Below are 25,414 nucleotides of genomic sequence, written 5' to 3'. Positions count from 1 at the left end.
CCAGACATGGAAATTGCTGGACTTGCCAAATTTCCATCCATTTTTTAGCCATTTAGCTTGAGATTTGGACCATTATGAGGCCTAGGAACTGTAGCCTGTTAGTATCTTCCCAATCAAAACTTCTTCCATTGTAGTACTTACTGTTCTAAGCTTACAGGCAACCATGTGCCCACCGCATTTCTCAAATATGCCTTTGATGTCCAGAAACTCTGCTGTTTTCTGTGATCATACACTGGTTTCTAGCTTATTTTTCTAAAACAAATTGTGCACTTGAAACATTTATAATGAATACTATATTAAGATGTATTATTGGTAGAATATCTTTGTTTCATAAAAGTTTTCTTCTATATGATTTAATATGTGTGACCATTCAAGCCTATGAAAGCCAATGATTTGCAGTGAGAGCGATGTGAAGTCAAGTGTCACAGCTAGTGTATTCTCTTAAGTCAAATAAAAATTAGATCACTTATTTCAGCCATCTAAAATTTACTTAGTGGTTTAAACAGGAAAACTACTTTATTCTTATATTATTTTGAATTCCAAGTATTATTTTATTTCTACTCTTTTTTAATGATTTGTACTATATTGAAGTTTAATAAAATTACTGTCCTTTTAATAGCAACTGTCATTTGCTTATACTTTACAGTGTAGGAAATACTACCCCATGCGTAGTATATGCTTAATTATTATTACATGACTACATGGTGTGTAAAGCACTTATAATATTACCTGGCACATAGTAGGTACTATGTCAGTGTTTGTTAAATTTAGATTCAATTTTCCTTAATTTGAGCCATTCAACTGTAGAATTTTCAAGCTGCACGGACTACCAGAAGTAACCTCCAAACTAACCATTTCACCTGTGTGGAGACTGAAACTCGGCAGCGTTAAGTCACTTTCTCAAGCCATTTACTGTTGGTGCCTGGTATACAGCCAAGGTCTCTGAACTCCTGGGTCGTTGCCACTCCCACCACACAGTTGTGATATACTCTAAAGTAACTTGGAAAAAAAAAATGTGTGACCTGCTTATGTACTGAATATATACCTTTTAACAAATCTACCATGCTGAAAGTAGGCTTTTAAAGGCAAGAATCCTCAAATTGTTTCAGAAATATATTCATTATAATTCTTTCAGCAAAATTCACTAAGTGCTTACTGTGTATCAGGCATTATAAGATCTCAGAGCTGGCCATACTTTCCCAGTGTTCAGGGGGATGGTAGAAAAATGATCGTATTTTCTAATTTCTAACAGAAAAAAACACTTGTGTTTTTTCTCTTGCTGAACTTGCCTTTAATATAATTCTATGCAAAATATGTAAGAGTTGGACAACTCTGTTTCTAAAAGAGGAAAAATGCATGCTCCTTTTCTGGAATTATGAAATTGGTACTTTGGTACTTTCAAACTTTTAGAAATTCACTTAAGATGTTCAGGTTAACCTAATGTCAGATTAGAATGAAAAAATAGAAATACTCCATGAAATTGAAATTCTTCTATTTTTCACGCATACTCTTTGAGGTAGAAGCAATACACAAGATACTAACACGGTCACCCTTCAATCTTTCTAGGCTAGGAGACCTTCAGAATTGCGGTGAAAGTCAGTGAATTTCAAACAGCTCAGTTTATCAACTTGTCCTCTGAGGTAATTAGGGAACAGGTGTATATGCTATAAGAAAAAAACAAAAACAAAAAAACACACTCTCAGAGGCCAACTTGCTACTGACAGTGACTGATTACTCTGATATCAGTACCTACTGTGCCTTTGTAAGTGTGGACCTGAAATGCTTTTAACAGAGTCTTTCTAGCAACATAAAAATGGAATGGCAAAAACGTGGACCTCTGCATCATCAAAACCTCTTCAGAGAGTACACTTTAAAGGATGATTGTTGCCTGCAAAAGCATGATAGCAACCATGTTTATCTCTTCTGCACAAAAACTTCCTCACCTCAAAGATTTCTCCTTGCTTTTATCATACCTTTCATTTATTTGAGTAAAAAGGCATGTATCTTTAAGCCCAGTTCCAGGCTGTGTACCTCCCCCCATTTCTCTGTATACTAATTGAATCAACATCTATACATTCTGAACTTTCAAGTTTATTTTTTCAAACATTGTCCATTTTATTCCTTTTGATGCCTGTAGTTCCTATGTCCCCTCTATGTGGGACGTGGTGTTGGATGTGTGTGTGTGTGTATGTGCACACGTGTTTCTGCATGAGTGTGTTTAGCAATTGAAGTAACTTCCATCATAAATGCAGTCGTGTTGGCCTCCAACTATACTGTGATGCAGAGCCTCTGACTGCAACATGACCTTCCTCCTGGGGCTGCCAAGACAGTTATGTTTATATTTATTTATGTAGAAGAACAAATTAAACTTGTCTGTAATACTTTAATGGAAATAAAATCCATCCCATCTCTAGGGAGAACCCAGTATGGAGGCAATATACCAAAAAGGGGTGATTTTATAAAAGGAAGACTAGTTTGCCCACATTGAAATGGTAAAATGATGACAGGTAGAATATTTGTTTCTAACCAATGCCATAATATCTGGATGAAAAGAAAAACATTGAGTAGTCATTTGGTTGTTTCCTTAGAAGTGAGTAGATAACCTTCAATATTTACCTTAAAAACATTGTTTAGATGTTGCCTTTATAGAAATGTTAAAATTGACAGATTCTAATTTTTAGCCATCCTTATATTTTAGTGGCAATAAGAAAAAATAAGATACATGACTGCAAAGAGAAGTTTTCATGGAAAAAAATCAGCAATAGATGATCATATACTAAAGAGTAGATAGCCTGCCAAGCAAAGCACCGTTATGAGGTTTTATCATTAGATTTTCAGTGGTTCACCCTTTCCCCAGGCACTTATTACTCTTTGAAAACAATCTTGTTATTTGTTTGCCTTATTGTCTAACTCCTCTACTGGAATAAAACCTTCTTAAGGGAAGGAACATTTTCTGTTTATCTCATCTTTATCTATTTCCCAGCATTACATGTGCAGAATATGGCATATTCTGCATATATGTTTGAACGATTGGATGAATGAATGATATATGAATTGTATTTAGGAATAGTCAGCCCTCACTCACAAGTTCCTACTTTGTTCTTTTCCCAAGATATAGGTATTTAAGTGGATACTCCAAACCTCTTCTTCTTTCAACACTCAAAAGAAAACAGCAAAAAATAGCTAGGCAACTTCAGGGAAGACATTTAACTCAGGACAGTTTTTTTTTTAATGTGTACAAGAAGGGATGGGATTGGATGATTGCTAAGGTCCCTTCCCACTCTCCAGTTTCAAGGCTCTACAACTTCAGGTAAATGTGGAGTTATTTGGAGCCTTTAGACTATAAAGTGCCTCTTTATATATGTAAAATGCCTTTTTCCACCCATGGCAAGTTTCAGAATGGTCATCACAGCACTGAGATGTGAATTACACATCCTAGCCCAGCAATGTCAGTCCCAGGTTTGGAATGTGCCAAGGCCACCACAGGAAACCTAAGACAATTGTGACCACTGCTCTTACCATGTAAGGAGCATAGCTCTGTGACCAAAATAGAGCTGAAGATAAGCTCTGAGTCCCATCACTTGTCAGTGAGCAACTGTGGCTCTACTCGGCCCATTCATATCTACACCACATTCCTCAACTTTTGAGACACCCTTGTTCAAAACAGCAGCTCTGGGTCTGGAAGGGCCCACTCAGCTTCATTTGACATATGGTACTTCAAAATTCCCTTCATTAAACCAAACAGGGTTTCCTTCCCTTTCCCCTCAACACCCCTCTCCCCCCCCCAAAATCAGACAGTAGATTAATAATATTAAAGAAAGAACTATATTAAGGTAGGAAGATTCTCCTGAGGAATTCAAGTCCAGCCCTTCATTGGTAAAGCCCAATTCCAATCACGAGCACATGACAGAAGCCCCATGAGCGCAGACTAGGGTGAGAACCCAGGTCTCTGACAGGCTGCCCTAGAAAAGGGGCAGACAAATTAGAAAAATATCATCCCTCAAGGCACATAGACTAGAGTTCAGCCCCTCCCCCATCCACTCAGTGTCTCTGCGCAGGGCTTAGTGGAAGAACTCTATTCAATGGCCATGGGTCTCAGGACTCCCAAACTTATGCTCTTTTCCACCAAGTTGCATTACCACCCACTTCGTGTTAGAAGAATAACTGTGTTATAACTTATGGCATTTCAATTCTTATTCCTGGGTTTCTTGGTATTAGGGGTTCTCTGGACTAGTCCAGATCATTTAGAATATCCTTGAGAAATCCTCTGAAGGCTGAGGGTCAGGTGAGCCTGCGCTGACTTGAGCCCCATGGTGCAGCGAAAGCATGAGACCAGACCAAGGCAAGCCGAGCAGCTGTTTCATTCACTCCCGTCTGCTGTTGGATAATCAGCATGTTTCCTGGAAGGGGCTCAGCCTCCCTTTGTTGCCAGTATCTCGAGTTATCACAAAGCCTCAAAGAATAGAGCTAATATCTGCTTCTACTCATTTTCGATCTTTCCCACTGCAGGAAGTTGCTTCACCCGGCCATCATAATTGACCAAGACCTTGAGGTCTTATTCCGACACCATTTAAAAGATGCTCCAGATGCTCCAGTGGTTCAAACAATTATTAGCATCATTAGATTACGTGTACTCTTTCCAAGCTGAGAGTGACAGCAACACAAGGTGACACTTACAGAGCCCCCAGCATGTGCCTCTTAGTCATCACCGCAGCACTGTGAAGGTTTATTAACCCCCCTGTACCACTGAGGGAGTTGAGGGACGGGGAGAGGAAGTAACTTGACCAAGGTCATATCATTAAGTGGCAGAGCCGAAATTCAAACTCTGAAGCATATGTCATAATTCTGGCATGCTTTTTAGAATGATTCTTACTCTAGTCATACTTCATATTTGTAACTGCATGGACAATGTCTCAAAGCTGTTTGGTTAAAATCATTGATTTGGAAATATAATGGATTTGTTGTCATTGCAAAATCATTGGAGGGTTTTATTAAAGGTGCCGTTTTTCAAATACTGGAAATGCTCAAGATCAAATAGTTATGATTCAGCTTCAGCTGTTTCCCCTAGACGGACGTACACGCAGAACAACATTATTTCTAGGCCGATCTGCCTCGGGACGGCTAGTGTGATTAGCCTTCTCTCTTGGGTTTCCAGTGACCTAGGATAAGCGCCATTTGGAAAGACTACAAGAGGGAGGTTACGTTTTCTAGGGATGAGGAATGAAAGTCAAGCACGTTTTTCTGGAAGCAGAGAGCTCCCGAGGCAGTGCAATTCTCCACCCCCGACCAGCAGTCCCCCTACTCTGTCCCAACCCATCCCAGAACAGCTCCAGGCCTGGAGAGGCAAGTGTAGCTTTAGATCTTGCTGGGCTCGTCTGGAACAGCCCAGAAGGCCCTCCAATCACAAACTCTGAGAACGTTTCAGGCTGAGCCACCTCGGTCAGGAGGGCTAAGAAGACTGCAGGTTCCTCCATCCCCCATCGGCCCACAGCAAAGCGGGAATGCCACTCCTCCCCAGCTCAGTTCAAATTCCCTTTTGTGACTGCGATCCGTCTCAAAGCCACTCTCATCATCAATGCAAACTCACATCAACTGCACACATTGTGTTTAAAGGATCACAAGGAGTCCCCAGCGTGATTTATCCCAAGCTCAGCGGCTCTCCAGGGCTGATCCCGGGCCGGCTGCCTGCCCAGGCCAGCCCTGCAAGACATTACATGATTAGGGACAAAATTAGACATTTGCAAGGGCAGGTGTCAGGGCCCCGAGTGGGAGGCCATGTAATTAGGGAAGGATAGTGCCCACCCCAGGGGCTGCTCCATTTCCTGTCCCTATGGAGCTCTTCACCAATCAGAAAAGAGAATTCTTCAAAAACAGCTCCCCACCCCCTGGCTGGGAGCCGCCGATGGCTTCTCGGAAAATGTTTCCAGGCAGGTGATGAGCAGAGCCACAAAGGGAAACAACCACCCCAGGCAGGACAGGAGACACAGGAGCTCTGTGACCCTGACCCCTGGTACAGAATTCACCTGCTTGGCAAGGTAGACCTCAGTGCGCTTCACTGCCCTGCCCTGGTGCTTGGCCTGCTGATAGGACCCTGGCTCTGAGGGAGGCCACATAAGCGATTCCAGGTGCACGATGGGGCCATTTATAGCTGTGTCTCTGTCCTCAGGGCCTCTTCAAATGGAGGGTGTTTGCATCAAGTAGGAATCATAAAATCAGAGACCTGGGGGGGGGGGCTCTGAGCCAATCCCTATGTTTCCAGGTGAGCCACTTAAACTGATCTGAAAGAACTGTGCTTATCTGAGCCCTATTCATTCATGTATCCTTTCTTTTATTGGTTATTTTACAAATCTCAGGCTTCCTTTAGAAAAATGTGAAATACAGGCATATATAAGGAAGGCCTTGAAAATCACCTGTCATCCCACTATTCCCTGCTCTTACACTTTTGGTTTTTGGCATGTTTTCCCCCTATGAATACAGACATTCTGTCCTGTTTATATACCACATCTTCATCTTATTTCCTTAAGTTAAAATCCCAGGGGTGAATGAAATGCGTAAAGGGGATGGACTCCTCCTGACAATTTGCTGACTCATCTTGAAGCCTCCTGGGGGAAAATTACACAGCTTCCTCTGGGGAACTGTGAAAATACTCGTAAAAGTGTGTACATTGGACCAATGTTTTTATCAGTAACAATAGGGGTTGTAATCCTGACCTTCACTCTCAGGAAGTTCTTTCTGATATCTACAGTTAATCCCTTCTGCGGGCTTAACTTCAAACCTGTTCCTTCTTGTCTTGTTCTCAATGAAAGAACAAACAGCTGCTTCCCACTGTGCCCCTGACAGGCCTCCAGGAAGAAAACCTGTTGTCAAGTCTCTCCTCGCCCTCTGTGTCCTCCGGTGCTGCCTAAATGGAGCAGAGCCCTTTGCGACAGAAAGCCTGTTCCCCTGACAGAGGACTCTGATGAAGGTGCGAGCAGAGACCAGCATAGAGATGACCTCACTTGTCCACAAGCAACACATTCCTATTTATACACTCGAGACTCAGTGTGGTACCACACTGAGTGCTGATTCATGGCCTAATGATTAAGTTGTATTTGGCCTTTACTGTGAATACGTAAAAAGAAAAAAAGTTTATATTGTCCATTTCAGAATCTCTTCGATCTCTTCAAGAGAAAACTGTCCTTCTATAAATGGATTCCAGATCCATCATGAATCTTTTCAGGAATGTGAGTATGGGGAAGGGAGGAGACTGACTTTAATGATGTGTGAATCTAAAAGGAGATGATTTTGGCCAACATCTTGAAGTCATCATCTAGGAACTGGCCTTTGGCTTTTGATAGAATTTGCCTTTCAAGCGATAAAATGGTAAGATTAGAGCATTTATCAGGCACTCACCATATGCCAGGCGCTAGGCTAAGCACTGTGTTTATGCTTACTTAACTTCTCACGGTTAACTCTATAAAACGGGTACTTTGCCCTGTTTTTCCAGGAGAAAACTGAAGGAATGAATGTACTTGTGAATGGATCTTAAAACATAACGTTTAGTTTAAAAAAAGTAAGAAGCAGAATGAGAAGAACAACAAAATACCATCTATAAAATTAAAAGACATGCATATAAAACAACACACGTTTTGTAGGAATACAGGTAAATGGAACACTAAACATGTTAGAGTAGTTATTTACAGAGAAAAGGAGTGGGAAATGGGGATAAAAGGACATAAATAGATAACAAGAGGGGCCGTGTCCACAGCAATAAAGACAACATGCCATTAACTGAGCAGTACAGGCTTCTGAGGTCCAACTAAAGCACAACCCCAAAGCTTAGAGCAGGGAGTAGTAATAAACTGCTCCAGGTTAAACAGCCAAAGACCTGGACTCAAACCCAGGTGGCTTGCACCTGCCCCCATGCAGCAGGGCTGAACTAACCTGTGGACCTTCAATTCTTGGAAAGACATCTGCCACGTGGCAAAACCCCTTTGGCTTCAGCATTTATACAGTTTATATTTGATCTTGAGAAAAAGTGGATTCCCAATATTTCTGACATGCCAAACCTAAGTGTGAGCCATTTGTTCATCAAGTTTTTAATTGAGTGTTTATTATGTGCTGGGCACTGGGCCAGACAGAGGGCCAGCGGAGATGAAGGAGCTGGGACTCTGGCCTCAGTGAGCTCCCAGATACTGACCCCCTCTCTCCCTGCAGGCAGGCAGCAACTCCACTGTTAGAGCTTAGATATGCAGCTCGAATCTGCACATGACTTTCTAAAGCACCAACTAGCATTTCTTAAGACCGTTTAGATTTCCACAAAGAAACTGTGCTATGATGGTGGAAAACACTCATTGTCACTACTGGAAACTGATTTTTCTTGTAGCTAATCTTTCAAAACGGGTTGCCCGAGAAAGAACACCTGTAACGACCACCTTGATAAATGTGGTAAGATCTGCCTTGTTGCCTCATGTGGTCACTTCTCTTTTCTGTGCCAGGAGGTAAATATTTTAGAGACACATCAGGACGGAGGTCATCCTATATGGAAAGACTGAAATGTTGGAATGGGGATTTCTAGGGTGGCGTTGAGGAAGCCACAAAACCCCAGGCGTTCAGGCACGGTTTACACTCCCTTGAGGCCACCTGACTCACCTCGATCGTTTTGCAGGTGTCCTCCAGCTGGCTGATCACTCCCTGGACCCGATCATTGCTTCCCACAAGGACAGCAATGCCGTCGCTGAGCTCAGACTAATGGAGAGAAAAGAGGGGTGCAAGATTTTAGGGGCTTTCTAGTCAGCACTGACTGTGAGTTCATCTTAGTAGTGTCCTCATGGGTTCTTAATTTAGGGTCCATGGAACCCCCAAAGGAGGAACAGTGAGGCTGGGAGGCCTGAGAACCTCCTGATCTTGTAAATAAAATTCTGAATGGATGTGTGTATAAATGCATTTGTCTGGGAAGAAGTTTCATAGTTTTCATCAAATTCTTAACAGAGACTGTGACCCTGCTAAAAACATTAAGAACACCGAATTATAGGCCATAGAGAATAGCACATTCAGGGTAAAGAATTCTAAGCATTGTTTATTGAATGAAGACCAAAATGTGACATCAGGGGCCCAAAATGAATTATTTGTCTAGTGCAGCTCAGGATCAGTTTTACTAGAGAAATATTCATTTATTCAACGTATACCTATTACGCATCCTCTACATGCTAGATGCAAACAAATACTCATATTCTAGACTAAGTCATTACAAACTTAAAACTGTAACGTTCAACTGTTTCCAGGAAAAAAATTTCAACTTGAAATTCCTCTCAGGACTCTTTGGACCCCGAAGCGATTCCGTTGTTCTTACTTACCCCCTTGCGAGGCTGGCCTCTGGAGCACAAGAAACACTGAATGAATGGGACTCAGGAAACCTACGTGCTTGGTCCAACTCGGCCTTCAACTTCTCTATGATGTTGGGCAAAACATGTAATCAATTTGGACCTTCCTGGTCTCACATATAAAGTGAGAAGACTGGACCAGAAGAGTGGTTGTAAAACATTTTAAAGCTGCAGAACCCTTTCTTCAAATGGAAGCTAATAAATAATCCCAATAGGTAAAAAGTTTGCTTTGGCCAAACCGGAGCGGGATGGAAGCTCTGCCAGCCTGCCTCTGTCCATCCCGCATGGGCCTCAGGGCTCTGAGGGGAATGGTGTGACACAGGTACCATTCAGTTCTAACACGTATGACTTGGGGGGGGGGCAGGTAAAAGGGAAACGGGGGATAAGTCTTAAGTGGATTGAAAAATAAATAAATGTTATGGATATCTTGCTAAATCCTGCTTCTTTAGCAATTAGTACTCACTGGTTGCGACTGGTGTTGCCCAAAGTTTGGTTTCCAAATTTAATTCCAACTCTGTACTGTATTTGGTGTAAAACACTGACCAAATGTGGAACCTCTGCTTCTTACAGAAAGAAGCTGAGATGTGGAGCTTCTCAAATTCTAGATGCCAAGACTTGGTTGCAGCTCTCTGAGCACACAACCCCACAGTTTATGTACATCAAATGGATAAGCTTCTACTTGCCTGTGGGTGAAACCGGATTGGCAGGTGAGTGATAAGCTGGGACACCCTGTATTTGGTCAGAATGAGGGGTCTGAGGCCCTGGGGTGAGGGCATGGATGGTGCCGTCAGTGCTGGCCTAGGTTGAAAGGCTAGGAGGCCAGTTTAACCCAGGCTGGAGGGCCAGGCCAAGGGAACGTGTAACGCAATGTCATTCATTGTAATTCTACCAACTAGGAGTGCGCGAGAAAAGGCCTTGAGGAAGGCCAAAGGAATCTTTGGTTGGTGAATGAAGGAAAATGTTCTGAGTGGAGTAAAAAGTTATCCTTTTATTACCTATAGTCTGAACCTCAAATAACGTTTGAGCAGCTTGAGCTCGGACCGAGTCCCATAACAATGCACATCTTCAACAACCTCCAACGGGCGCAGACACAGCGACCGTTCCCCTCCGGACCCCTTCCTGACTGTCTGCATCTCTTCCCTCCCCCACCTTTCCCACCAGCCTGCAGGGCATTAAGCACGTGGAGGGTGCGCAGCATCCCTTCCGGCTCTATGCTCCGTGCCCTCCCAGCCTCAGGGCCCTGTGGCCCTGTGCATTGGGCATCTCTCCTTGGGGGGCAGCGAGTCAGTGACGCAGGCACTTGGAAGGGGCTTCGGAGGAGGGGCGGAAAGGCCTCTGTTACCTTCTGCCTCTGGAACACGTGAGTGAGGGGAGCCACCTGGCAGTCCTTGTGCGCCCCGAAGACCTTGCACAGAGAGCAGGTGGGCACTTCGCAGTTCAGACAGTAGATGTTGATGCGCTCATCTTCGTGCTCCTCACACAGGGGCTGGTCGGACTTCTTTTCTGGTCTGGGAGGAGATACGTGGATAAGTGTTAGCTCCGGTTGCGGCAGAGCTGAGCCGGGTGGCCCAACGGGGTGATCAGCATTGCATCCTACCCGGCAAGACCCTGTACCCCCAGCAACCCTACCCCAGCAGACTTCCAGAGCCCCTTTCACGCGCTCAGAGCCCTCCAAATTCTCTACGGGTTTATCAGCAGTGTCCTGACAAATTTCCAACCAGGCTGGGGGTAAGGACATGGAGACTGTGACCTGTAGCATTTGCCAATTTCTCTGGTATGAATATTCCCCCCATTGGCCGATTTCAAGGTTTAAAAACGGGCTAGTGCAATTCCTGAAAGCCGAGCGCCGGATTCTTTCCTTAGGAGCTGCTTCAGCACCATCTCTACATGCTCACAAGTCTCTCAAGAGAGACTTTACAATTACGGGTAAAGAGGGGCAGGTTGCCGATAAACAAAATGTCAAGTTTGCACCAGCTTTGGGGAGGCCCATTTGCCCCACCGCTGCAGCCTCTGGCCCCGGCAAAAGGAGTGAGCGTGGAGGTGGGCTGGGGGAGCCCAAATCTCTGATTATCCATCTCGGCGCTGGTTGGAAGTAGTTGTGTGTAAGTGCTTTTTGGATTTGTTTGGGTCTCCTCCTGCCATTAGCCCAGAAAATTAAATGTACGTGACTTCCTGCGGACTCAGCAGTGGTTAAGAGTGGGTAGTATGTGTTCAGTGAGTGTAAGCAATTACACTGAATACTTTAGGCAATAAGAAAAGTGCAAAATGTTGTTCTGGGACATGGTGGTACCCCGGAAGTCCAAATCTCACAGATAATCCGCAAGTTTCAGTTTTCCCAAACCAAACCAACCAAAACTTCTCAAAGCTGCCCAGGTCATAATGGAGCATTGGGTTTGAGATTTGCACTTCAGGGGTACCACCATGGCTAAGCGATGAAGAAGCATGAGAGAGGTAGTGACAAATTATTGTTGCCTGAGGATAACCTCTTAGCTGCGAAATCACCTGGAGAGCCCAGGTTCACGTCACGTGGTAGGGCCTGGTATATTTCCCTAACCATCATCGTGGTTTAGGTGTTAGAATACGTCAAGATCAAAATTATGTCACCTTGTGATGCTATAGGCTCCCTCTGGAGATCATGGGGGGAAGGGTGGTTTTAGCCTACTTATACGAAATCTGGAATTTTGATATGTTCTATTCAAAGACTGAGGCTGTTAATAGTTTTCAGAATTGTTTGGAAAATTTAAATACAAATCCAAAATCTTTCCTCATTTTCCCAAACATATGATTATTTAGAAGCATCTCAGATTTGGAACTGAATTTTTATTTTATTGAAGTATAGTTGATTTACAATATTGTGTTAGTTTCAGGTGTACAGCAAAGTGATTCAGTTATACATATATATATTTCCAGATTATTTTCCATTATAGGTTTTTACAAGATATTGAATATAATTCCCTGCTCTATGCAGGAAATCCTTGTAGCTTATCTATTTTTTTAATATAGTAGTTTGTTTAATCCCATACTCCTAGTTTATCCCTCTCCCCCTTCCCTTTCCCCTTTAGTAACCATAAATTTTTCTATGTCTGTTGTGAGTCTTTTTACGTTTTGTATATAGATTCATTTGTATTATATTTTAGATTCCACATATAAGTGATATCATATAATATTTGTCTTTCTCTGTCTGACTTACTTCACTAAGTATAATATTCTCTAGGTCCATCCATGTTGCTGCAAATGGCAATATTTCATTCTTTTGTATGGCTGAATAATATTCCATTATATATATTATGGTCTATTTCCTCCACTGGAATGTGAGCTCTATGAGGGCAGGGGCCATGGTCTGTCTCCTTTTTTGCTGGGTTCCCAGTGCCAAGAACAGTGCCTTGCACAGAGTAGGTGCTCAGTACATATTTGTTGAATGAATGAGAAGTAAAAGGGAATTTGCCAGATTCATGGACAGTGTTCCCTGTGCTCTAACATAAAATCGCTCATCTGGAGAAGGCGTGTGAACTATGGGGAAAGCTTAGTCACTTGGCTCTCCTGAGTGGCAAAGGAAAAGACCAGACAACATCCTGAAGACTCCACTTATAAATGACAAAGGCCTCCAGCGGTTATCTAGAGACTAGGAGTGGTGATTCAAAGGCTTCTCTACCTCTAAAACCTTCCCTCCCCTGTACCTCCACCTCGTAATACATGTCAAGTAAGTGTCCAGAGCACATTAACTGGGAGATGGCACAGCTGATGCTACTGCAGCCCCTCTCCCCCAGGCATTTCCCGAGGTTAGCCTGCATCCCACGTGCTGCTCTGATGTTAGCAGCTCTGACCAGGGACGATATTGTAGAGCTCAGATATTTGCAGGGGATGCAATACTGAAAAATGTGGAAACAGCCATGGGCTCTTCATTTAGTTCTTGATTGTGATTACTTTTTCATGATGCAATACAGACCAAGGACTGCCTGCAATATTCCTTATTAGGTTGTTGTTGTTCAGGTGGCAACACAGGCCGAGAGGCATCCCCCACTTACAAATGGGTGTAGAATGAAAACCTTCAGACACCTTACACCACATAACACACTTGGGACAAATGTGGCATGTAGAATAAAGACGCAAAGGCAACTTCATGAGGTGAGGGTGTCCGAGCTCTCAGTTGTGGTTCGGGTCTCAGTACCAAATGCTGGCTGTGGCCCCCAGGCGTTCCGTGCAGGCTAGTCTCAGGGAGTCTGTAGCCTGTTCCCTCTGCTCTCTGGGGTTTCGGGGACCATCTTCAAGTTTCCTGAAGGATGGGCATCTGGTGCTGATGATGCATTTCAGGCAGTACTTTGGGTTTTTTTAAACATCTTTATTGGAGTCTCATTGCTTTACATTGTTGTGTTAGTTGCTGCTGTATAACAAAGTGAATCAGCTATACGTATACACATATCCCCATATCCCCTCCCTCTTGTGTCTCCCTCCCTCCCACCCTCCCTATCCCCCCCCTCTAGGTGGTCACAAAGCACTGAGCTGATCTCCCTGTGCTATGCGGCTGCTTCCCACTAGCTATCTATTTTACATTTGGTAGTGTATATATATCAGTGCCACTCTCTCACTTCGTCCCAGCTTACCCTTCCCCCTCCCCGTGTCCTCAAGTCCATTCTCTACGTCTGCATCTTTATTCCTGTCCTGCCCCTAGGTTCTTCAGAGCCTTTTTTTTTTTTTTAGATTCCATATATATGTGTTAGCATACGGTATTTGTTTTTCTCTTTCTGACTTACTTCACTCTGTATGACAGACTCTAGGTCCATCCACCTCACTCCAAATAACTCAATTTTGTTTCTTTTTATGGCTGAGCAATATTCCATTGTATATATGTGCCACATCTTCTTTATCCATTCATCTTTCAATGGACACTTAGGTTGCTTCCATATTCAGGCAGTACTTTTACAGTCAAACTGATCTCAAAGTTTAATCCCAACTCAGTTTCTCCAAGTGGTGGCCGTATGGCCTTAGGCGAATTCCTTCAACTCTTTCAGGCTCAGCTTTTACTCATATCTGAAAATTGGACTAGGAGTCTTCTAATTAAATATGACAAAATGAACGCATTTATTTATTTGTTTCCTGCTGAAATCCCACTAAAATGAGAGTAAGGGAATAAAAAGGTATAAATCAATAAGGACAAAAAATGAGCAAGATAACAGCAGAGGAGAGATGCAACCAAATGTTGGAAACTGGGAACAGCTGGACGAAGGGACGTGACCTGTTTGAAATGCATCTTGGTTCTGCTGGGAGCCTGCAGGGTAAAGGCGCACAGGACAAGCTGCTCAAGCTTTACAGGCTCCCCCTGCCAAGGCCCTGGGACTGCAGAGGCCAGGCACCCAGGAGTGCAGGGCTGGTGGGGGGGGGGAACTGGAAAGAGGAGGACTTTCTGCACACTTTAGGGGATTACTTGAGGATGTGCTCCACAAAAACAGTAGAGTAAACCAACAAAGAGGACGACAAAGGATCCAGGAAACAAGGGCTTCAACCCAGGGGAGAGTAAAAGAAAAGTAGAAGGTAAAGCCAACCGCGTGGGGGCTCAGCCCTAATTGTCTACAGTGAAGGCAATAGATAATGTCTAAAACTGAAAAACCAAAGAATAGGAGCCTGCTAGTAGCATACACACATCACTGGGTGATAAGTGGCAGAAGAACAGCTGAAAGAATTAAACGTGGCTGACTCTGGGGAGTGAGACTTGGGGGCAAAGAGGGAGTAGGGCAGGGAATGCAGCTCTCTTTCGAGGCCTTGTAGTGCGATTGGAATGTTTAAAATTATGCATATGCATAGGAATTACTTTGAATAAAATATTTAAAATACTCGTGAGAATTAAAGACTTACACATGATTCATGTGTGTAACACCCTGAACAGTGGCTGACGCATATTCAACACATATTGGTTTGACTTGCTGTATTTTAAAGTTAATTATTATGTTCTTTTTTTGGCCGTGGGACATGTGGAATCTTAGCTCCCCGACCAGAGATTGAACCCGTGACCCCTGCAGTGGAAGCGCGGAGCCCTAGCCGCTGGACCACCAGGGAAGTCCCGTTATGTTCATTATTAATATTAGTGAAATTAGTTCCTTCTCGCATCGCCCCCCCCCCCACTGCAAACTCTGGCTAGCTCAGCACCAGGCAGAATTCTAGATAAGAAGGCCAGGTTTTACTGAGACCTACAATCTCTAGCCATTCTGCGGGAGGCCAGAGTTGACCAGCCCCTGCCCTTTCTGCTTCCACCTTAATGTGGGCCAGGGTTCATCTCACTCTGTATTTCAAAGTTATTCCAGAGTCACCTCACATACCCTGAGGCTTAGGATTCTGGACTGGTAAATCTGCCAGCCCTCAGGGAACAACTGGGTTTATGTCCAAACATGTGCCCGAGCTCTCTGTACAATCTGTGGTTTTGCTACCAATTAAAAATGTCCCAAAGGCAAGTCTCAGGTTCGAGAAACAGCAGCATAAGAAGAATTTGATCATCACAAAAACACCAGTAGGCTACTCAGCTGTGAGCTTCATTGTTAGAGATTGGTTCATTGCTTTGAATCTGTTCACCTAGGCACTAGCTGTGGCGGATGCATTGCATAGACTTTAAAGCCAGGATGTGTCATGTAGTGTTACGCTACAGATTTTAACATCTCCTCTTCTCGGGATTACATAACAATTATTGTTATTATTTCACATCATTCAAGCTCTCACTGTGGCAAGTAGCAAAACAGAAAATTATGGCAATAAATAGAACGTGTAAGAAGATTTATGGTGTTGCTTAAACATCTGGTACTTACGGGGCAACTGCTCTGTGCGAGGCACTGTCGCAGGCACTGAATCAGTTGTTATATAAACAGCCTTAGTAATTAGTTGGTTATTAATCGGCTGGTTAACTTTTTTAAGAGACAGTGTATCTATTTGCATCTTAAAATAATGAAATAAAATGAGATCAGATCTTAATTACAGCAGCGGTACTTTCCTTCTTCTCAAGAGATTTTGGAAGCGAGGGAAATGGCCCACTCTGTATCTCTGCAATATGTCATCAGCAACTCTTCTTCCCAGTGCCATCTATATCCTGGCCCTATCTAATTTAGTTTTGAATCTTAAGCAGAAATGAATAGCCATAGCAATTGTAATAATTATATGTTCGATTTATAGAACAGCTTTCCTTCTAAGAGCACAAGGCTCTTCGAGCCCTGCAGATGTCCCGTGAATCCATGTCTCCTACTAGGAAGCACAGCGAGATCATTTCTAGATGGTCTCAGTATTGCTGTCAAGCGCTATGGACTTGACTGCCTTGTGTACAGTTGAAAAAGGGCTCCTCGACACCAGCACTTCTAGGAATGAACTCCCCCTGTGTTGTCTCTAGGAAAGGAACTCTGTAGCCAGTGTGATTCGATGAATAAGAAGCCCTTTTCAAAAAACTAAAAAACGACTATGTATATGCTGCGTGTCAATCAGCAGGTGCATGCCAACAGTATTCAGGAAGAATAACCTAGAGAATAGGGAAACATAACCTGAGCTCCATCCTTTTTTTTCCTCCCCTGTCTCTAAACTCTAAGTTGCCAAATCCCAGGAGTCTACCTTGCTTTGCTACTTCCCAGAGTCACTACCATGACTAACTATGTCAGAGGATTTTGTTTTTATTATTATCCTCTAGATAATGTTTACATGAGACTGTCTGAACTAAGAACAGGCCGACGTGGGGAGATGCCATTTCTGTTCATTTTCTGTAGAGTTTTGCACTCTAGTTTTTCTGCTGTGTAGAATCTGGAGCTATAAAGAAGCTGTGTAGTGCAGAACCGTCTACAAGGGATGTAATACAAGACTGGGGGTAGGGCAGCATTATGCCTCTTTCAATATCACCATCTGGACTGGATTAGTGTTAATGAGTTACTTCATTCTGAAATTGATACAAAAGCATGGGCCCCAGCTTCCTTCTCTCCTCCCAAGAGCAACTCTCACTCCCATTGGGAAGGACTGACTTGGAAAAACATTTTCCTATAAAACAATTAGCCCCTGATTGGTAAACAAGCATTCAGTATGGCGACCCACTGAAACAAACAAACAAATAATGAAGACAAGCTTCAGATGTGTCTGACACACAGGAGAACCCTACCTGGTGGACTCCTGCTTGTAGATGTCAATGATATTTTCCACCAGCAGGTTCCTCTGAAGCCCGTAGATCCCATGTCTGTCCAAAACCACTTCGTGTCTGCAGGATGGGCAACGGAATCGGCCCCCCGAGGCCACAGTGCTACCTCCTCTTGTGGGCAAGTACGGGTTAGAGGCCTGTTCTCGCCAAGCAAGAAAAGAGGAATTGAGCAACGCCACAGGTAGCTTTTCAGAGGCTTCCCTTCACTCTCTGTTACACTAGGAACAACATCAACTCCTGCTTTCAGCTTGCTGTGAGACCGTCCCTTAGGGCATCATCGGCAAGCATGTACCATCTTCAGCATGAGGTGCTTCTCCGCCCAGCATTTCCATAACCAAAAGTTCCAGCCAGAAACTCCAACATTAATGTCTTGGGCAGTAAATTCATTTACAATTTTGAGACAGATGCAGTTTTTTTTAAACAAGTATGATTCTTGGTATTGAAACAAAATTAGATTTGAGAGTAAGAAGGAGGCTGACAGCAAAGTACAAAGCAAATCACTTTAAAAACTTTTTTTTTTTTTTTTAACAAATGCAACCTTATACAGCTTTCTAAAGAAATTACCTCAAAGTTAAGTGCTTGATTCGGAGAAGAGGGAGTCTTTTCCACCCCCTCCATTGCAACAGACCTACCTGGAAAATGTCACTGGCACATCTCCTACACAGGTTATGCTGGCAGGGGAGAATGACCACGGGTTTCGTGAACATCTCTAAACAGATGGGACAGAGGAGTTGCTTCTCCAAGTTATCCATGGTCTGCTGCTCTTTGGAAAAAGACTTGCAATTCAAAGATGCGCTCATCTCCTGGCCGTCCCTGTGTGCTCTGCCAGGGAAAGGGTGCTTCGAATGGTTTCTGCAAGTGATTCCTGGAAATAATTCCAAAGATTGTGTGATCAAGTGTCCTTTACGTTTCTTTCCGTGGAGGACATTGTTTCAGGCCCAGGTTCAGAGTGGGGCTGGAGCTGTTTTTAGCAGCCGAGGGTCACATGACAGCAGACAGACTTGTCCGTATAAGCCAGTGACAGGAGGATGGATTCTGACAGGTGACAGAGAACAGGGGCCAACATTTCCACCCCAGGGAGTGAAGAGAGTGGGTGGGAAGGAGGATTACAAACCCCATTTAGACGGGGTTGTGAGGAGAGGGAGGTGAAGCTGACAGTTGTCAACAACAAATGCAAATGTTGGTGCCCAGTCGCTGAGCTGTGCCCCCTGTGAGCAATCAGCAAGGGCTTGGTGATGGGCTTCTCCAGGACCAGGGAGAACATAGTCCAAGAGTCTCACTGTATAACGAATGCCATTTCTGTCTTGAGAATTTAGGAAGCAAGTCACCAAAAGTAGCATGATCATACTATCCTAGATGAAAACAAACGAAGCATGTCTGCTTGGCATATCATTATCCTGGCTTCACAAGGGTAATCAACTAAAAAGACTTGCTTAGTGTTAAATATTTCATCTTTGTGAGGGTTGTGAAATGGGAAAAATTTCAACTTAAAAACTGATTTCAAATCTTTTCACCATAAAAGTATCCACAAAATTTTTAAAAACTCCAAACACCAGTTGATCCAATTTTTTTTTAAAAAAGTTGTGTAATAAAGCTCTAGTATGCTCTTTTCTCTCTCTTTTTCCTAATCCTCCTTCATCATATACATCACCACCCCTACACACACCTAGAAACACACAGAAAATTTGACAATCTTTAAAAATTTTAGTTTGCGCCAACAATCAGTAATGAGGTAGTAACTGGCGCGTGGGGTGGCAGACCCATTATTTTATTTTGCCATATAGTGGGGGACAAATATCAGTGCCATTTTCAGTGGAAGTGAAAATGGAATCCTGCTTCCACACCTGGGTTTTATCTGGTCTGAAATATCTGCGCCCCTCTGCATTTGTCTGTATTTCCCAAGTTGATTTTTTAAATGACAGTTTCCCCGGTCATTTCTGAGAATTCTTGGTCTGCTCTTGAGTCATCAATTCAATTCAGATATTGGCCAGGATTTTGTGAAACAACTGTTTCATCTATGTGTTTTATTTGAAGATTTAAAATCAGATCAAAAATGAAATAAGAAACACATGTCTATTTTTTTATGTGATGAATTTGCAGCTTTATTTCTCCTTGATTTAAAACACCCCATACAATGGACACATTTTGTTAACACAGCCCCAGGGTGCACTTAATTACCAGTAAGGAGTAGATCGTTGTGACTGGTTATGTGTGCCCTTAGTGCTGTGTGCACTGAGAGTTTATTGAGAATCTAATAAGCTCTATTAACTAATAATAAGTTATACGTATTCATAAACATTTCAGGGATCTTTGGAGAATTTTGTTATTCCTTTCAATGTCTGTTTAGCAGCTACAGTGAAGAAGGGAATTGGTGACATTGTTTTACTGAGTTAATTCAGTTCACCTAGCCTAGACAGTTAACTGTGTTTATTGTACATGGGCTATGGAGGTCTGAGCAAAATAAGAGAGCTGTTTTCTAAGAAAGATGAAGTTTCTACTGTAAAAGACCTTGCAACCTAAGGAAAAGCACTTAAACTAATACTATACACTATAGCCAAGCCTATCCTTTTAAGAGGAATTCATTCTTTCAAAAAATATTTGTTGAGTGTTTATCATGTGTCTTGAAAGACGAACAAGATACAGGCTGTTGTCCTCAAGGAGCTCAGTCTAATAAATAGTAGAGATAAGACACGCATATACAGAACCACAGGACAAAACAAAATGGGATAAAGAACTTCAGGGACTTCCCTTGTGGTCCAGTGGTTAAGACTCTGTGCTTCCAGTGAATGCGGGTTTGATCCCTGGTCAGGAAACTAAGATCCCCATTCCGTGCGGCACGGCCAAAAAAAAAAAAAAAAATACAGAGAATTCCAGAGTTGGAGGAATCAGGAGGGCTTCATGGGTGGGGTGGCATTTGCACTGATCCACTGAGGAACCTAGACACCAATGGGCATGTCGTCCTGTGGGCAGTGGGGCGCAGGTGGGGCTTCCAAGAGAAGGCATGGAAGCAGACAGGAGTGCCGGGAACGCTCAGAGCGTGTGGTGCTTTGGGCTGGAGTGCAGAGCATGCTTCTGGCACGTTGGCAGCCCATGAATACTGGGCTGAAGAGTTTTTACCACTTAATAAACTAGGCAACAGGAAGTCGTTGAGAGTGTCTCACAGGGACGTTTCCCTGAGAGCTGTGCATTGGTGAAATTAATCTCAGTGCTGGTTGGGATAGGTCAGTGTGAAGGTGACCTGGCTAAAGACCAGATGGGAGGTGTTGCCTAGGTGAGAGGTCATGACGCCCTGGCCCTGGGTGACGAATGGCAGTGGGGAAGGAAAGGAGGAAATGGACTCTGGTGGCTATGAGGGTAGAATCCTCAGGGGTGACTCAGGTGCCTGAGCCAGAGCAACCAAGATGATGCAGTGAGAGGCTGCACAGGGAGTCAGGAGGTCCAGCTCCCATGTCCACTTCACCTGGTGATCCTGGGAAAGTGACCTCACCTAGTTGGCTTTCAGTTCTTTTATCTGTGAGTGGGCTTCATAACCTAACTTAGCAGTATTTGTAGAAGAAAACACTCTGAAACTGCATGAACATTGAGAATCCCCAGTTGAATTATTTGATGGAGAGTTGAACCCTACCCTCTCCTTTTATTCTCTGCTCCTTCTTGCTCTCTGCCTTTCATTTTGTCTTAGAACTGCCCCTGGAAGCTACAGAGGAAACTAGCAAGAAGCCCACAGGAAGAAGAGCCAGGTTGATGGATAAGAACCACCTTCCCTTCTTCATCATCTTTCCTCCATTCCTGCTCCCCCCGCTCTCAGAGACCAGCCATCTATGGGGTGGGCATGTGAGTTGGGAGTGGGACACGGGGGTAGCACTCTGGTTCCTAGGGAGGAACCAGAAAATTTTAGTCTGCTCCCAAATCATTCAGAGTCTGAGAGATGGCAGAAATTCTGGAAATGAATCAGAATTGAAGTCAGCTTCAAGGCTCTGGAATCTGCAGTGGACCTGGGCCTCCACAGAGATGCGAAAACCAGCTTAGTCTCCCGAAGGTACCCTGGACTCTCTAGGGGTGGTGCATGACTTCCTCCCCTCTCCTACCCGCACCCTAGCACAGGGGGTTGAAACCAATCGGGGTAATTACACAGGAAGTTGCCCTAGTTTGAAGCACCGATTTCCCCCCATTCTTGAGTCCTACCACACTGTGGTACGGGTGTGTTTAGACACATTGAGAAGCTGAAGCAAAACCACCATGGCTCTCACCTCCTCCAGAAGTTTCCCACATCGCCCAGATAAGTCAAAGGAAGCAAGATGGGTCCCTAAGAACCTGAGTTTACGCCCACGGTGGACTTGACACTGAGGGGTGACAACAGAAAGAGAAGACTCTTGACCTTTTTCAACCTCTAGCTACCAGGCCAAATGAACCCAGACTTCAGGGTCCAGCGAAATGTAGATCTCAGTGTGTTTTTAATCTCAGGGAGGGAGAAAATGAGGTTCTAAAATCCCTTACTTTAGTACTACACCACCACAACAAACGTAATAAATATTTGCAGAGTACCAATCATTTCTTAGGATAGCTCTCTAGAGTAGATATTATTATCTCCATTGAGCCAACTGTGGCTCAGGGAAGTTAAGGAGTTGCGCAGAATGATACCTTTTGGCTCATCCACTAAGCTACCCCACCCCATACTCTACAGCACATTGTCCATTAGAATTTTCTGCAATGATGTGAATGTTCTACATCTGTGCTGGCCAACCTCTAGCCACAGGTAGCTATTGAGTACTTGAAATGTGTATAGTGCAACTCAGGAACTGAAAATTTTTTTTCATTATTTAGTTATTTATGGCAGCATTGGGTCTTCATTGCTGTACGTGGGCTCTCTCTGGTTGCAGCGAGTGGGGGCTACTCTTCGTTGCGGTACACGGGTTTCTCATTGCGGTGGCCCCTCCTGTTGCAGAGCATGGGCTCCAGGTGCGCAGGCTTCAGTAGCTGTGGCACGTGAGCTCAGCAGTTGCGGCTCACGGGCTCCAGAGCGCAGGCTCAGCAGTTATGGCGCACAGGCTCAGCCGCTCTGCAGCAAGTGGGGTCTTCCTGGACCGGGGCTCGAATCTGTCCACTGCATTGGCAGGCAGATTCCCAACCACTGTACCACCAGGGAAGTCTGTGAATTTTTAATTTTATTCAATTTAAACATATGTTTAAATAACCATATGGGGCTGGAGGTCACCATATTGGACACAAGTCCTAGAACATAAGATATTAAAAAGCCTTTGGGGGGGGATTTTCCTTTGGGGAAAATTCCCCAAAATTTTCCTTTGGGGAAAATTTTCCTTTGGGGAAAATTGAAATGTATATGAAGGATTCTCTGGCAGGAACTGGGTTCCTCTCTTTTGGTGGGTTTTGTACTTTTTGGTTAGGGTGATATGAAACTCCTCTAACCCCAGAATAGTTAGAAAAGCAACATCAACTCTAGATTCCAACTTGCAAAACAAGACAGAGCACTCTGGGGAATAGGAGGCATTAGAAAGTTCCCAGAGAATCAGTGTCAGAATAAGTATACTTCCCAAGGATTCCAGAATGTCCTCAGCATTTCATTTACCCATGTTCTTTTTGTCTGTTTAACATACATAATTGCAAATCCAGGTACTTGAAAATAATCTAGGCTTAGCTCCAGGAGCTAGCTAGCCATTCATCAAACAAAACAGATGGAAAGTGGAGCTAAAGGGAAGTAAAAAATAGATATAGTTTGAAGCAAAGCAGTGAGGCAGAGTGCAGCCCTGGAGGAAGAGAAAACAAGAGGACCTGGAAGGCTGATCTTGATTTCAGCTCATTCTCTAAGGTAGAGGAAGGAGAATTCTTCCTTCTTTTACCCACCAGAAGTGAGAAAGTTGGCGTTTAACAAAATCGTTAAAACAAGGAGAGAAACACCAGACTGTGTGGTTATGGAGGCAGACAGTAGGGGTTGCTGGAGAAGAAGGTTTAGTTAGACTGGAACACTAGGTCATGAGTGGACTCAGACTTTCAGGTCAACTCCAGCACGAGTTAAGTCTCCTGAAAATCACTTTAATCCCATGCCAAAACAAAAGCCAATGCTTAATAGTTCACAGACCAGGTCCTCTTAAACTAAGACAATGAGGTTGTTAGTTTTTCCCTGCAATATTGATCCATTCATCCGTCCATCCATCCGTCCGTCTTCTTACACCAAGAACTCTTGACATCTACAAAATGCTTAACATTTTCCTTCGGTTTACATTGTCAATCTTTTCAGTTTAGCTGTTTTTCTGGCAATAGGCAGCTTGAATATGTGATTTTAAATTTTTTAGTGAAAAGAAACATTTTACAAAAGCTAAACTAAAAATGAAATTAACTAACTTAAAAAGTACTTAACAGAAGCTAAGTGGCATTTCTTTCATTAGATAGTTTGCAAACTTCTGGCTGAAAGCTTTTTTACTTCTTGATAATTAATCCTTCTCCAAATCTGTTGTTTATAAATTTTACTTCATCATACATATTTCTAAGGAAATGTTAGAAAACTAACATATTGTACTTTCCTCTGAACATTTCTTGGCATAGTTCACATGCCAGAAATAAACAGTGACAATCCCTAAAAGTAGCAAATACTTTAGTGTAAGGCCTTCCCAATGGCCATGTCTGAACTCCTTACCTTGGCTCCAAGATCAAGGACACTTAGCTCCACCCTCAATGCACACAATCTAGTCTTACCTCCCCTCCACCCCAGCCTACTAACTGATGTCTCTGAATTTACTCTTGCCTTCTGCGATCTGCTTCTCATGTGTCACACTCTATTTAAATCCCATTAATGGTCATATTACCCCTAGGGATAAAGACATTAATCCTCACTGTGATCCCTAAGGCCTGGCATGATTTGTCCCCTACCTACCTCTCTGACCTAACTGTACAATAGAAATAAGATGTGAGTAACAAATATGAGCCATATATAAGACTTACAATTTCTAGTAGCCACATTAAAAAACAGAAACCAATGAAATTAATTTTATTAATATATTTTATTTAACCCCAAACCGTATAAACTATTATCATTTCAACATATAATCAGTATTTTAAATAATGAGATAGTTTTATTTCTTCCCTTTCAATCTGGAAGTCTTTTACTTCATTTTTCTTGCCATATTGCACTGGCTAGAGACCCCAGAATGGTCTTCCTTGCTTCTTTCCTGATCTTAAGAGGAAAGCATTCATATTACTAAGTTTACTGTTAGCTGTGTGTTTTTCATTGATGCCCTTTATCAGGTTGGGGAAGTTCCCTTCTCCCTACCTTCCAAGTTTGCTGACAGTTTGAAAAATCAGGACTGGATGTTGAATTTTGTCAAATGCTTTTTCTGCATCTACTGAAATGATCGTGTAGTTTTTCTTCTTTAGTACTGTACTTTAGTACTGTACTTTTTTTTCTTTAGTACTGTACTTTAGTACTGACGAATTGTCTTGAATTTTGAATGTTGAACTAATCTTGAATTCTTGGAAAAGACCCATTTGGTCATGATGTATTTTCCTTTTTATATATTGTTGGATTTAACTGGCTAAAATTTTGTTGAAAAATTTTGCATCTATGTTCATGAAGGATATTGGTCTGTAGTTTTCTTGTAATGTCTTTGCTTAGTTTTGGGATCAAGATAATGAGGGCTTCATGGAATAAGTTAGACAATACTCCCTCCTCTTCAATTTTCTGGAAGTTTGTGTACAATTGGTGTGATTTCTTCCTTAAATGTTTGGTAAAATAACCACTGCAGGCATCTGGGCCTGATGTTTTCTTTATGAGAGAAATAAATGAGTTAACACATGTGAAGTAACTAGAACTGTGCTTGGCTTGTCAGAGGTGCTGAATAAATGTTAGCTTTTAATTTTTTAGAATTCATCTATATTTTCAATTAAAGTAATA

General features: G+C 43.0%; 1 protein-coding gene across 4 annotated transcripts in view; it reads right to left on the bottom strand.

The window, feature by feature from the left end:
* Window positions 1-18,458, bottom strand: part of TRIM55 (tripartite motif containing 55) — a 42,998-nt gene extending 24,540 nt beyond the window's left edge. For all 4 annotated transcript variants that reach the window (XM_060127930.1, XM_060127929.1, XM_060127931.1 and 1 more), the window contains exons 1-4: window positions 18,144-18,458; window positions 17,476-17,648; window positions 10,705-10,870; window positions 8,632-8,727 (exon numbers count right to left, since the gene is read on the bottom strand). In XM_060127930.1, coding sequence (XP_059983913.1) covers window positions 8,632-8,727; window positions 10,705-10,870; window positions 17,476-17,648; window positions 18,144-18,311 — 603 coding nt within the window. In that variant the 5' untranslated portion in view covers window positions 18,312-18,458. The remainder of the gene's footprint in view (window positions 1-8,631; window positions 8,728-10,704; window positions 10,871-17,475; window positions 17,649-18,143) is intronic.
* Between the last annotated feature and the right edge of the window lie 6,956 nt (window positions 18,459-25,414).

The sequence above is a fragment of the Lagenorhynchus albirostris genome, chromosome 17 (genome assembly GCF_949774975.1).
Source record: "Lagenorhynchus albirostris chromosome 17, mLagAlb1.1, whole genome shotgun sequence".
NCBI classification, from domain to species: domain Eukaryota; kingdom Metazoa; phylum Chordata; class Mammalia; order Artiodactyla; family Delphinidae; genus Lagenorhynchus; species Lagenorhynchus albirostris.
The sequence above is the reverse complement of the archived record's forward strand: the minus strand, read 5'-3'. Positions and strand labels throughout refer to the sequence as shown.